The sequence below is a fragment of the Notolepis coatsorum genome (genome assembly GCF_963971535.1).
Source record: "Notolepis coatsorum genome assembly, chromosome: 9".
NCBI lineage: Eukaryota > Metazoa > Chordata > Actinopteri > Aulopiformes > Paralepididae > Notolepis > Notolepis coatsorum.
Genome location: NC_140173.1, coordinates 121,662,879 through 121,677,567, shown reverse-complemented (window position 1 = coordinate 121,677,567; position 14,689 = coordinate 121,662,879). Strand labels below are relative to the sequence as shown.

Here is a 14,689-nt window from a genome sequence, read left to right as displayed (position 1 = left end):
AGTGAGAGAGGATCTGTACCTGGACTTGGTAAACGTCATGACTGAGAATGTCTGTTCACATATAGGTGGATCTAAAGAGAACCAACATCTTCTGAGCATGTCTCCTCATGTTTGGAAAGTTCTCCTCCTTGAGAGCAGAGTAGAACTCTAGCAGTGATGCTGACTTAAAGTGCTCTTTCAGTAGTGAATCAGACTGCAGGTCAATGAATTCAAGCTGAACATCAGTGGGTGCACTATCAACACTGCAGGTAAAGGGAGAGGAAACCAGCTGCATTTCATCCTCAACCTTTTTGAAATCTTGAAAACGCCTTGAAAATTCATCATGCAGTGCTCCTAACATGGATGAGTACCTGTGCCGGTGATCAGCTGATAGTTTGACTTCTTTCAGGGTTTTCATGTGTTCGAGATTGTTGCTGCCTAGTTGCCTTGAAATTAATTGCAAATATTTTTTTTTTATCTACCTACCTCAGTTGTGAAAAAAAAACACACTTTCGACAGTTTTCGGCTTGCCATTGCCCCGACTGCGTTGTTGTTGAATCAAGTCAAATCCTAGGTAAGCGTATATTGTGCATGTGAACGTTGACATGAAAAGAAAAAATGTAAAAAAAAGAAAAATTATATATATATATATATATATTTTTTTTTATTATCATGTAATCTTTCGCGGGCCGGTCAGAATCACTGCGGTCCGTACAATGCCCAGGTCTGATGTAGAACATACTTGGAATTCACATGCAGTTTCAACAACAATAGTTAGTTTATTGCTACAGTTGCAACGGTCAGAGTTAATCAGTAATGGACAGAAGCTAATTTATTTACTAGTTAACTGGCTGCTATGTTCTGAAACAATTGTGCACTTTCAGATATCTATTTTCTGCTTGTGCAAATGACAAAGAAGTACGGATGCCCTGATAACGTTGTTTTGCCACCGATACCAATTACTGATCGTCTATAAGCCATATCAGCCAATGCACTGCTCACGGCCACTCGATCGGGGCATCCCTAAACAAAAAGTAACACATTAAAACCAAATCAACCAGTTAAAAAAAATATATCTGTCAGATTTTGTGGTGTTATTCACCACAAATTAGATTCGATTATATTAGATTGTACTGTATTGTCATTATGCATACATTAGTATGAAAGTATGTATTCATCAGCAACATAAAATAAAGAAAATATCCAACAAACTCTAATAATATGTCTATAATATCTCCTCTACTAAAAGTCCAGTCCCAGTCCCACACTCACATCCCGATCCAGAACCCTTCCAGTGGAGTTGAGGAAGAGCCTCTGCCTGGCAGCGTCCAGGATCACCCAGTGATCATAGTTGTCCAGCAGGGTCAGAGAAATGGTTCTTCCTGGGTCCTGAGCTCGACCGTTGATCTGCATGTTCTCCACCAGAACCGAACCTGTGGAGAGAGAACGGCATTCGGTCAAGGACAAAACCTTACTACGGCATAATGTATATAGAAACGGGGAGGGAGGTCCACCCTCTCTCGGTTTCTCACAGTAGTTATGAAAGTAAACAGAAATAAGCTGAGAGGGAACTAGAAAGAAGGCCATCTTGGATGAGACAGACATAACAGCACCTCCACAGACGCAACACACAGACAGGATGTTTATTGTTTTGACAAACGAAGTGTGTGTGTGTGTGTGTGTGTGTGTGTGTGTGTGTGTGTGTGTGTGTGTGTGTGTGTGTGTGTGTGTGTGAGATTGTTGTTGTTGTTTTGTTTATGATTTTAGTTATGACAATTGTTTATTGGTTTAACACCAACAACAGCCAAGATAAGATAGTGATGCTTTAGAAGTTTAGAGGTTGATAACTATAATATGATAGCTGCAACCATTTTCAATGAAGGTATTAAATAGCTTGCTTCTTGATTAACACATTGACCGCCAGCACCAGGGGGCACTGATACCCCATTCATCGCCAGGTCTTTATTCAATGGATATAGTTTTAGACTGACAATTGCGAGTGCTTAAAATATATCTTATATTATATCTATGGGTCTAATAACTCTGTCGGGTCTCAGTGAGTTGCTTCTAGTCAACATGCCTAAGACAGATTGTTTTTTCATCTGTACATTTCCGTTTTATACCGCTTTGAATAGAGTATGGTTTGGGTGTTTTTCAGTAATTCCAGGAAAAGGTGAGAAAAAGGCGGTTTACTGTAATCCAGTCATCACGTTGTAATTTTTCGGCTGATTATCTAATCATCCTGAAATCAACGCTAGATTATCATTAGTATGTCTCCTTGTCCATACATGAAATTACCGTCGTAGCGGGGCGCTCCCCCCCACCCCCACCGCAGCCAACGGTAAACAGCCATACACGGTCCACACATATAGCTGTGATCGCGGTAGAAATAAATGTCAGATCAACGATCAAATTTATATATAATCTTCTTACCTTGTATCAGATGTAATGCAAAAGAGATAATCCAAATATCTGATTGCAATTCCAAATAATGCTTGTAGAGGTCCGTACCACACTACCGACCGGTTCACAATGACGGGCGGGCGGAGTTACTGCTCGATGCCACCGTTGTATAGAACTGGTTCGCCCGAGTATTTAAACACCGCCCGCCCGGCTCAGATCGCCTCCTAAAGCACACAAACCCATTTTCAATGAGATGCACTAGCTCCGCCTGGCAGTAGAGGGCGGTGTTGACCGTCTGCCAGCTCAGACAGGCTCTGTCAAGTCAAGTCAAGAGTTTTAATTGTCACGGCATACAGGTATACAATGAAATGCGGCTGGTCTTGCCCGCGACGATGTGCAATACAGTGGTACAACATATAATAGAATCCAATATAAATACAGTGGTACAACATATTAAAGAATCCAATAACAACAACAGTGCAATAAACAGGTACATGGTGTGCCATCTCGGTATCTGTACATAGTATTTACAGAGCATATAGGACATGCTAGGTAGCTTTAGTAGTGCAATACACTGTTCCTGATGTTATACTAATTTAAAGTGGCCTTTCCTCTGGCCATAAGTGTGCGTGTGTGCGGCATGAGTGTTAAAGTGGCTGCTAGTGTGTGAGCGTGCTCAGCGTGCGTGTCGTGTATGTGCTTGTGTGTGCTTGTGTGTGGATAGTTCAGTTTCTGTGTCTCTCAATGTTCATTGTTCAAGGCTCTGATGGCCTGGGGGAAGAAGCTTAGCCTAAGCCTCTCCGTCCTAGTAGCTGGGGTTCGCAGGCGTCTGCCTGACCTCAGCAGCTGGAACAGGCTGTTATTGGGGTGGTGGGGGTCTTTCATTATCCTGCAGGCTCTGGATTTGCACCTCTTGTTGTATAGAGCCTGCAGGGGAGGTAGCGCAATACCCGTGGTACGCTCGGCTGAGCGCACCACTCTCTGTAGGGCCTTCTTGTCCTGTGCCGTGCTGTTCCCATACCAGGCAGTGATGTTTCCGGTCAAGATGCTCTCTACAGCTCCTGAGTAGAAGGACTGGAGTATCTTCCCCGATACTCTGAACTTCCTTAACTGTCTCAGGTGGTAGAGGCGCTGCTTCGCTTTCTTTACTACTGTGTCTATGTGTGTTGACCATGTCAGATCCTCTGAGATGTGGACCCCCAGGTACTTGAAGCTGCTCACCCTGTCCACGGTAGCCCCGTTAATCATCAGTGGTGTGTGTGTCTCCTGCTGTCCTCTCCTATAATCCACGATCAGCTCCTTGGTTTTACCAATGTTCAGGAGCAGGCTGTTGTCCTGGCACCAACGTTCCAGTACCTCAACCTCCTCTCGGTAGGCCTTCTCGTCGTTGTCCGAGATCAGCCCCACCACCACCGTGTCGTCGGCGAACTTCACTATGGAGTTGGAGCTGAACTTGGCCACACAATCGTGTGTGTAGAGTGAGTACAGCAGGGGGCTTAGAACACAGCCCTGGGGGGACCCGATGCTCAGGGTGATGGTGTTGGAGGTCTGACCCCCCACCCTGACCGCCTGGGGTCTTTCACTCAGAAAGTCCAGTACCCAGGCGCTCAGGGCGGAGCTCAGACCTAGCTCGATCAGCTTGTCCACCAGTCTGGTGGGGACTATGGTGTTGAACGCTGAGCTGTAGTCAATGAACAACAGTCTCACATAGCCCCCCTTCTGACGGTCAAGGTGGGAGAGAGTGCTGTGCAGTACCTGGGAGACCGCGTCGTCAGTGGACCTGTTTGTCCTGTATGCAAATTGCATAGGGTCCATATCACTGGGGAGAGAGGCACAAATGTGGTCCTTGACCAGGCTCTCGAAACATTTCATGACCACAGAGGTGAGTGCCACCGGTCTGTAGTCATTTGGACATGTTGGGGAGGGTTTCTTCGGTACAGGGATGATGGTAGACATCTTGAAGCAGGCAGGGACTACTGACTCCGCCAGGGATTGATTAAATATGGCGGTGAACACCGGGGCAAGCTGGTTTGCACAGGACTTAAGTATGCGTCCTGTTATACCATCTGGGCCCGCAGCCTTCCTGGTGTTCACCTGCATAAATGCTCTTCTCACACTGTGTTCCGACAACGAGAGAGCGCCCCCGCCCCCCCGCGGTTGCCCCCCCCCCCCCCCCCTCCACAACAGCCGGTGCGCCAGTGACGTCACTAGCCAGAGGGCTAGCGGCGACACTGTCTACACCGAACCGAGCGTAGAAGGAGTTGAGTTTGTCCGCGAGAGAGGCGTCGTCGCTCCCCATTGAGGGGGCACTGACTTTGTAGTCAGTTATTGTCTTCAGTCCCCTCCACAAGCCTCTTGTGTCGTTTTGTGCCATTTGTGTCTCCAGTTTCTCAGCATATGTCCTCTTAGCAAGTTTAACAGCCTTGCGCAGAGTGTAGACTGAAGTTCAGGGCTGCTTTTATAGTGCTGTCCACCCAAGGTTTCTGGTTTGGGAAAACCCGCGCCTTCTTTGTGAGGACAATACCGTCTGCCACTGTTGTTATGTAACTCACAACGGTATCAGCGTACTCGCTGACGTCACTGGCGCTTCCTTTAAACATGTCCCAGTCTGTATCCTCGAACGCGTCACGGAGCGCGGCCTCTGATTCGTCAGACCACTTTTTTGTCTCACGTGACACGACGACGTCACGCGATCTTTGTTTGTATGCTGGGATTTAAAAAATGGAGTTGTGATCGCTCGCGCTTGCAGAACCCATCAGTGGCGGAGCCGCTACAGCCTTGTAGCCAGCTCTGAACGGGGTGTAACAGTGGTCGAGTGTGTTTCCCCCTCTTGTGGAGCAGGCGATGTGCTGAAAAAAGGTCGGCATCACTTTTTTCAGATTTGCCTGGTTGAAGTCACCAGTCACTATCGTATCTGAAGAGGATACCAGAGGCTGCAGCTATGAATTATGAATGGATATAGCGAATAAATGAAATAACGATCCCAAAAACGAGTTAACTCGTTCCTGGCGTTCAACGCATGCCGGCCAATAACGAGTTAACTTGTTTATGGCGCAGAATGTGTTAAAAAATATAATAATAATACTAATAATAGCAATAATAATAACTATAATTGTTATTGTTGTTGTTATTATTATTATATTAGTATTGCTATTATTATTACTTCATTTTTGGAGCACTTTCTCTGCTAAAATGCTTTGAGAGTATAGGTTTTGGTAAAACATTTGGAATTACTGGTAAGACCGAGATGCCCATTACTTTTTTAATCTACTGCTAAATTGGCCTGTTAACCCATTCGAGGCCAAACCCGAGATACGTCGGGTTAACTCGCCATGCTCTGGGCACCAAACCAGAAATCTCTGGTTTTAATCGATATTTCTTTGATTCGCTATATCCATTCATTTTTCATCCATCTAGCCTGACGTTATCATTGGGAATGGGTCTGAGCTCGCAAAGGGCAAACACCGCCGCCTATCGTCTCCCGGATGGTATTGCACATCATTGGAATCCCTCTGGCTAAGGTTGTGCATCAAAAAAAAAGTCCGGTCCAGGTTTTCCTTCTCTGGCATGCAGTATCGTTATAACACATTGACTGGGGAGACTGGGAGCAGCGTGGATTATGTGTTTTGGATATATAACGTTGGATCAATAAACGCGATCAATATTTGGAATGGCGATCAGGAATTTGATTCATCTTTTTGCAGGACATCAGATGTGAGGTAAGGAATCTATGTTACCAATCTTGGGTTAATCAGATATTTGTGTGTGTGTGTGCATGGCTCCGACCAAGGCACGGATAATCGATTTTTCAGCCTGCTTCTGTATCGTGCATGAGGACACATATACTATCGATAATCAAGCGTTTATTTGAAAACAATTCATAAATCAGCCGAAAAATTACAACGTGTTTTGTGTATTCCACTAAAGGGCTATTATCGCGTCTTTCTCTGGAATTACTAGAAATCACCAAAACTATACTCGTATTCAAAACGGTATAAAGCGGAAATGTAATGAAAAAACAATCCGTTTTGTACATGTTGACTGCAAGCAACTCATTGATAAGCGACAAGTGTATTAGACCCATAGCCATAATTTAAGATATATTCTAAGCACTCGCAAATACTGTAAGTCATATCCTTCATTGTATAAAGCACTGGCACTAAAGGGTCACAGCGCCCTCTGCTGTTGGCGCCAGAAGTGTTAAGAGCAACCATAATTATTAGAAGGCTTTGAAGTAGTCCCTGTATTACTGTAAGTAGGATAACCACTAGCATTCATAATTACCGTCCTCAAGGGCCACAGTATATGCTGGTTTAAATTCCAATGTTCTAATCAGTGAAAGATTAAACTTCGGCACAGTAGCCCTCCAGGGCCCATATTCACAAAGCCTTCTATGGCTAAGGGTCACTCCCATGCAACCAATTTAGGAGTAGGATAACGTCTACAAATAATGGATGGTCGGTTGCTAATTTTAAATGTTTTCTAAAAGCAATCCTGCTAAAGCATGTTAGCAGAAAATAAAATGCTACTAAAGCAAAGAAATAACCCCCTGCGGAGGAGCTTTAATTAATACCATGTATTAATATATATACTGTATACACTTGGTGTCATAACCCAAGTTCCAACACCTTTCACAACCCTTCTTTTTGCCAGGAATACCCCTGTTTCTTTCACCTCACAAGCCAGAAGAAACTCTGAAGTTCTGAATAAGAGAAGTAGTCTAGATGGGAACATAGGTCCACCTGCAGTGTCTGGATTTCTTTTCGCCACCTGCTTTTTCTTAAAGGTCCCATGCATTATAAATGGCCTTTTCCAGTGTTTAGCATTGTTTCCTAGCAATGGGGGATTATATCAATGTGGTCTGTGTCGTTAATTATCATATTGACTCATCAGTCTAGTCTTGAGTTCACGAGATCTTCCCTCACTCAACTAAGCCGTTCTGATTTGACAGTATTGCTGATGTGAATAAGGTACTGATTTGCATATCTCCGCCCCCTCAACAGCAGAGCGAGTGGAAATGCCTTCACTTCCTCAAAGTGAAGCGAGGCAGAGAACAAGCTAGCGAGAGAGAGGGAGAGAGAGATAGAGAGGGACAGAGAGAGGGAGAGAGAGATAGAGAGGGAGAGAGAGAGAGGGAGAGAGAGAGAGAGAGAGAGGAGCTTCTGTCGGGGACACAAACACACACGCATTTTACACACAACCTGATGCGCGGGGCTTCTCCCTGGTAGAGAGAGAGAGAGAGAGAGAGATAGAGAGAGAGAGAGAGAGAGAGAGAGAGAGAGAGAGAGAGAGAGAGAGAGAGAGAGAGAGAGTCAGCGTGGTGAGTCAGGGGTCCCGAGGGCTTTTCAATGTGATCGGGTGAAGCCACTTTCGTGAACTATACAACACCAAAACGAAAAATGTTATCTATCTAATAACACTTTAACCTATTGGTAAACTAACGTATTGATGATAATATACATTATACATGCTGTTGTGACATGGTTATGATGTTTATACGTGAATACGTTTGAAAAATAAAACGATACTTTTGTTAAACAGTCTGGAGAGATTGATTTATGACGTGTCATTTGCGGTCCGCCGATGGACCGCACGGGTGGAAGAGGTTAAGAAGCAACGGTTGTAGCTGGGAATTATCGCGCTGCACAGTATGTGGTCACCTCAGGAAGTGGTAGAAAAGGGAGAACTAAGACATACAGACATTACAATATATACAGTGAAGCACACTTCATCACATGCCTCACTAATACACCACCTAGGTATTAAGTGGAACATTTAGCTGTAAAGCCTAAGAGGACGGTGGTGTCTTAATGGGCTTTTTAATTACTGCCCATAACATCTTGTATTTTATGCATCATAAAATGGTTTTATCCTTTCTGCAGAGTCACCCAGATGCTTAAGATTCCCATGCAGGAACGTGGAGATAAGAGCGATGGAGTGCCACCACATTACCGCGACAATTTACTGCCCTTAATTCTTTTGCCATTAATGACTGTGCACCCTGTTTGCAGCTCTCGTGGGTTGATGCATCTATGTTGTGATCACAGGGACTTATAATTATCTCTGTCTCACTTGGACTCAAAACTCCCTCTAAAACTCCCTCTAAGAATTTAATTTAAAAGTCAAATAGCTGCTCCGCGTTGCTGGATCGTTAATCTAAAACACAGCCTTTTCATAAATAGTTCCGCCTCGGTAACGTGAGTAGTGGGCTACATCTTTTTGGAACTCTCAGGTCTTAAATTACACGGCTGATAATATTACGGGGGAGGGCGAGGGAGGCGCCTTTTATTTCTTAAGTTAATTGGACTCTGGCGTCTCTGCTATGGCGGCCACTCTGCCCGCTCTCACGTCACACGGTGAACTTAAAGGGGACATGCATTGCTATTCCTTTCACTATTTGGGCAACTTTACACAATTCCTGTGAGTCTATGGAAGGTTTTATTTTTTTTTATTTTTTTTTTTATTTTTTTTTTATTTTTTTTTTTATTGCAAAACAAAACTTATTAAAAGTCAGTACTCAACACACACTGTATAATGAAACTTTCAGTAAAGGTAGTTAAAATATATGCAAGTACAGAAACAGGATAAAACAAAAATAGTCAATAATAACATTTTAACCGTATACCGTGTATATCCAGCGAAGTTACAATTATATAAATGTTAGTATATAATATACCCCTAATACCTATTTTCTAAAACCCTACACACATATGCTCCAGCTCAAACCCCCCCCTCCCGGACCCCCTCTTGGATAGTACCTCCATTATCCCTCACTCCTAACCAGACATCACCATTATAGGCTAGCTTTTATTCTCTCCACCACTTCTAACCACATTAACATTTTGGATTCATTGAGCCCCAGAATTCTTGCTGTTGATATTTCTTGATATATCACATCGAGATATGTAAGAAACCACACTTTCCGGCACATTTTTTCCGGTTGAAACCAACGTGATGCAATCAGTTTTTTAGCTACTGTGATACCCGATAAAACCAATCTTTTTAGTTGTGGGTTCACTGCAAACTCAAAAACATCATTCAATAGCAATACCGCGGGGTGTACAGGTATATTCCAAAATACGAGTATTGATAATTGTTGGGACACATCTTTCCAGAATGCCTTAACTGGTGGGCAGTCCCAATACATGTGCATAAATGTTCCTTCGTCCCCATTTGTACATTGGGAGCATTTGGAGTCTTGTATAAGCCCCATTTTGCACAGCCTTATAGGAGTCAAGTATGTCCTGTGAATATAGTTCAGATTGATTTGTTGATGATCCGGGTTCCTTGATGTAAGTCGGACATTTGCCCAGGCTCCTTGCCAATCAAAGTCATTTTCCAGGTCTGGTATATCCCTCCTCCAGACATTGTCTAGTTGAAGGGTTTCGTACGAGGACGTTAGTAATTGATAATAAAAACCTGATACAAAACCTCCCAATGTATCTCTTTCATAGAAAAATGTGTGGTATCTGTGGTGTTCAATTGGTATGTGTAATGGAACACCGTGAGATCTCATACAAAGTCGTAACTGTATGTAAAAAAGCCATGTGGACTCGGTGAGGTTAAACTTTATGCATATTTCGACATAACTACAGAGGCCCTTGTTATTAAAAATATCCCCTAATGAGTGTATGCCTCTTTCTTCCCATACAGGGAATCTTATAGGTCGTTTTCCCATTAAGAGAGCATTGTTATTGAATATGGGAGTGTGATTATGCCATACTTGATGGTTAGGAAATTTCCTTTGTGTTTCCCGCCATGTCCTGATTGCATGGGTTATTATTGGGCCAAATTCTCGCTCACAATGCTTGATTGAAAGTTTAGTGTATGCTATGTCTTTCAATCTCTGTGGGGCTACTATGTTTTCTTCTAATTTTCTCCAAGATACCAAAGCCTCGGGGTCAAACCATATCTTCTTCAATGGTCTTAATGTGAAGGCATTAAAATATTGTAAAAAATCTGGGACTGCCATGCCACCGTCTGCTTTACTTCTCTGTGCGGTGGATCTTTTTATGCGAGGTGGTTTGTTATTCCAAATAAATTTGTATGTGGAGGTTTGTAATCTTTTCCAGTAGCCCTCTGGAGGAGGTAACGGAAGCATTGAGCTGAAGAAATTGATTCTTGGTAATACATCCATCTTAACTATTGATACCCTTGCCTGTACTGAGTTTTTAAGTTTTGCCCACCTGTCCAGGTCGTCCTTGATTTTGTTCTGTATTTTTGTGTAATTGTGCTTCACCGTTTGTCTTATGGTGGGAAATATTTCCACACCCAAGCATCTGAAATGTTTGACCATGGGTATCGCACCTGGGAGGGTTGTCTCTTTTTTTGCACTGGTGTTAAGAGGAAGAAAAGCCGACTTAGGCCAATTTATTTTAAATCCCGATAAATCACCAAAGTTCTCTATCAACTTGAGTATAAGCGGCAATGTGTTGTTGGGGTTTTGCATGAACAATATTACGTCGTCCGCATATAAACTAATTTTATGATGTGTGCCCTTGATTACTATTGGTTCTATGTGTTGGGATTGTCTTATAAATTGTGCTAAAGGTTCTAATGATAGATCGAATAGTCCGGGACTAAGAGGGCAACCTTGTCTGGCTGAGCGCGATACCGGAAAGATATCGGAGATGAATGTGCCTGTTGTAATCCTGGCCGATGGGTCCTTGTATAGTACTTTAATCATATCAATGAAACCTTTTCCTAACCCCATCCTTTCCAATACTGCCCATAGAAACGACCATTCCAACCTGTCAAATGCTTTCATAGCATCCAGGGATAGTATCGCCTTAGGTGTGATGTCCTCTTTGTCTGTATCTAGTACGTGCAGTATTCGCCTTATGTTATCATTGATCAGGCGACCTTTTATGAAGCCTGTTTGGTCCGTATGAACTAAAGACGTCATATGCTTTTGCAATCTGATGGCTAATATCTTAGAGTACAGTTTGACATCGGTTCCGAGGAGGCTTAAAGGACGGTAACTACCGCATTCAGTGGGGTCTTTGTCTTTTTTGTGAAGAACTGAAATGAGTGCGGTATTTTGGTGTTCAATGAAGCTTCCCTCTTTGAGTGAGTATAAGATCATATTTAGTAATAAGGGTCCAAATATGTCCCAGCAAGAAATGTACATTTCTGATGGGATACCGTCAATTCCCGGAGCTTTGCCGTTTTTCATTCCGGATATGGCCTTCTTGAGTTCTTCTAATGTGATCGGTACTTCTAACTGTTTAGCGTCTTCATCCGTAAGTTTAGGGAGAGTAATTTGATTAAGATATGTGTCTAATTTGTCTTGATCAAAGGTCGTTTCTGAGTTATATAAATCGGAGTAGAATTCTTTGAATGTATCGTTTATTATTTTGGGTTCTGTTACTAGAGCTTGTTGTTTCCTAATGGCAGTTATATCTGCAAATGTTGCATTAATTCTTAGTCGCATGGCTAATAGGTGACTAGGTTTAGAACCTTGGAAGTACTGCTGTTGTCTAGTGCTGCGTATTTGCAATTCCGATTTTTGTCTGTACATTGCTTTGATCTCTGTCTTTAGAATGTTAACTTGGTTATCTAGTCTAGTAGAGTTGTTGTATTTTAAAGAATTAAAAAGCGTTGAGTAAAGCGTTTCCATTTCAGACAGTTTTGTGTTTTGATTTTTGCGCAATATGGAGGTAAATCTATCCGAGAAATCCTTGATCATATTCTTTACCGACATCCATAATATTCTGGGATCTTGCACCGAGTTAGCATTATCTTGTAGGAATACTGTGAGAGCTTCTTTAATTTGTGTAATGAATTCCTTGTTGTTAAGCAGCATCGAATTAAGACGCCATCTTGGGGCCCGGGTAGATAGTGTACCAAATGTTGCTTTCAGGATTAAGTAGCAGTGATCTGATAGCGCATTGGGTGTCATTTCCACTTCGTATTTATCAAATATTCTCGGGGATGCAAAGACGTAATCAATTCTGGATAGTGTGTTGTGTCTCGCCAAACGACAGGAGTACTTGCGGGTCATGGGGTTAAGTGAACGCCATAAATCAGTTACTCCTGTTGATTTCGACCAATCTTTTAATGCTTTAGATCAGGGGTCAGCAACCTTTTTGACATGGAGTGCCTGTTTGAAATATAGTTGTAACTAGTGTGCCTCAACAATATTCCATGCATCGTAATTTTTTTTCTTCTCATAATCAGGTCTTTTTAATGATAATTTTTACATTATTACATCATTATTGTTATTGTTATTATTAACAATATTATTATGATGGTTGTATCAACCCTAAATCTGAGTTGGGGGGGGGGGGGGAATGCAATGCAGACAAACAGCTGCATACAGTGCGACCATTTCACTCACATTTGCCCATTCATTTTTGGACACATCACACACCATCGGTGTGTGTACTGTACGTGTGCTGTCATAGCTCCACCTACAGGCCTAATGGAGAACACCAGGATGTGAATGGAGGGTGAATGTGAGGTATATCGTGTAAATAAGTTTTGATTGATTGCAAGACTACACTGTAAAAAAGAATATAATAATAAGTTACCAGAACTTAAAAATATTTTGTTCAGTTACTGTGCATTAATGTTTTCAGTTTTCAATCCATAATAAGTTAACAGAAAAATAAGTACACAACCACATTATTTCAACCTAATAAAACTATGTTTATTGTCATTGTTTTAAGAACACAAGTTGACTTGGTAATACTCACATTTTGAGTAAAAAAAATGGCTTTTAACATGTGCAATGTTCAATGAAATAGAAAAATAAATAATAAAATGTGTTGATTAATCCCACTGGTCACAATGGTGACCATAATAATGTTTTTGTTATAAGGCTCTGCAAATGTTACTGAATGATGTAGCAATGTATTTCCAGCTAAATTGAAATAATAAACAAATAAAGGGTCTCAATTAAATATGTGGTAGTAAAAAGAACCTGTGGGAGGATTTCAATAAGATAAATGCGACAACAGTGCAAAATATTTCACTATAATATTTCAAAGCAAAAAAAAAAAAAAAAATTATAATTATAATTTTTTTTTTTTTTTTTTTTTTTTTAATGCTGCCCCCTGTGCCTATGCAAATGCCCCCGCGTGCCTATGCAGGCACGCGTGCCTAGGGTTGCCTACCCCTGCTTTAGATGAATTCTTTTGTTCGCTGGAGAAGGAAAGGTAAGTTTTGTCCATCCTTGGGTTCCAAATGGCATTAAAATCCGCACCTATTATATATGAGTACTCGGGATGGTTTAACATTTCTCCTGTTAGTGAAGTGAAGAAACCCACTTCGTACAAATTCGGGGCATATACCGCTGCCAATGCAATTTTCCTGTTATTGTGTATAATCCTAGCTATAGTTATGCGCCCCTCAGCATCCGACCATACCCCTTTCAATTCGATATTTAATTTGCGTCTGACGACTATGGCTACCCCTCTAGTTCTCGTAGCAAAAGAAGAGTGACCAATATTATGGTATATGTTATCCGCTAACGTATTTATGTCTCCCTCTAAAATGTGCGTTTCGCTTAATAGAGCCACGTCCACATGTTCTTTTTTCATCAGTGTAAGCACGCTTTTGCGCTTGTGTTGTTCTTTTATCCCACCGGTGTTCCATACCATTATATTCAAACTAGCCATAGTCTATGCATGTTTTCGTGTAGTTTTTGGTAATGTTTCTGGAGTATGAAGCTACAATAGATGCACATCCAATTAATGAGGTCCCGTTGAGAGCTGAGCTTAAAAACATATATATATACAAATAAAAATCCCCTATTTTCCCCTCTCCCAGAAAGTCGAACATGCCTGTGTTCCAAGAACACATCCTCCGCGATTGACTTTCTCCCATGGTCCACCGGATTGCCCAACCTGAGCATTGTAATCCTAATTTTCCTATGCTCATTGCCATAGGATCTAACATTTCCATTCTATTGCAATAGAATGTCGCTTTTGGTCTTGCACCTTCCCTTACTGTAATGAAGTATTGTGATAAATAACCTAAAGATAAAAATAAAAAATAAAATAAAAAGAGAATAAACCTTTATCGACATATTCCTTTGAACCCTCCACCAACGTGTGGGGGAAAAAAAAAAGGAAAAGATTGTAGATCAATATTGACACCTTAATGTGAAGAACATTGGAAAAGAATAATGTAAGTTAAAATATATTTAAAAAATATATAGTAATATTGACACCTTAATGTGAAGAACATTGGAAAAGAACAATGTAAGTTAAATTATATTTAAAAAATATAGAGTAATGAGAAGAAAAAATTAAATAAAATAAAAATCAATGGAAAGATATAGATAAGGAATAAGAGATAAATA

At 41.6% G+C, this 14,689-nt stretch overlaps 1 protein-coding gene across 1 annotated transcript in view; it reads right to left on the bottom strand.

Moving 5' to 3' along the window:
• The window catches only part of LOC311234736 (protocadherin-15-like), a gene marked incomplete at its 3' end in the record, with an annotated part of 504,680 nt that overhangs the window by 381,003 nt on the left and 108,988 nt on the right, over nt 1-14,689 (bottom strand). Inside the window, exon 3 of the mRNA XM_084321979.1 lies at nt 1,252-1,412. Within this exon, the coding sequence (XP_084178105.1) occupies nt 1,252-1,412 (161 nt within the window). The remainder of the gene's footprint in view (nt 1-1,251; nt 1,413-14,689) is intronic.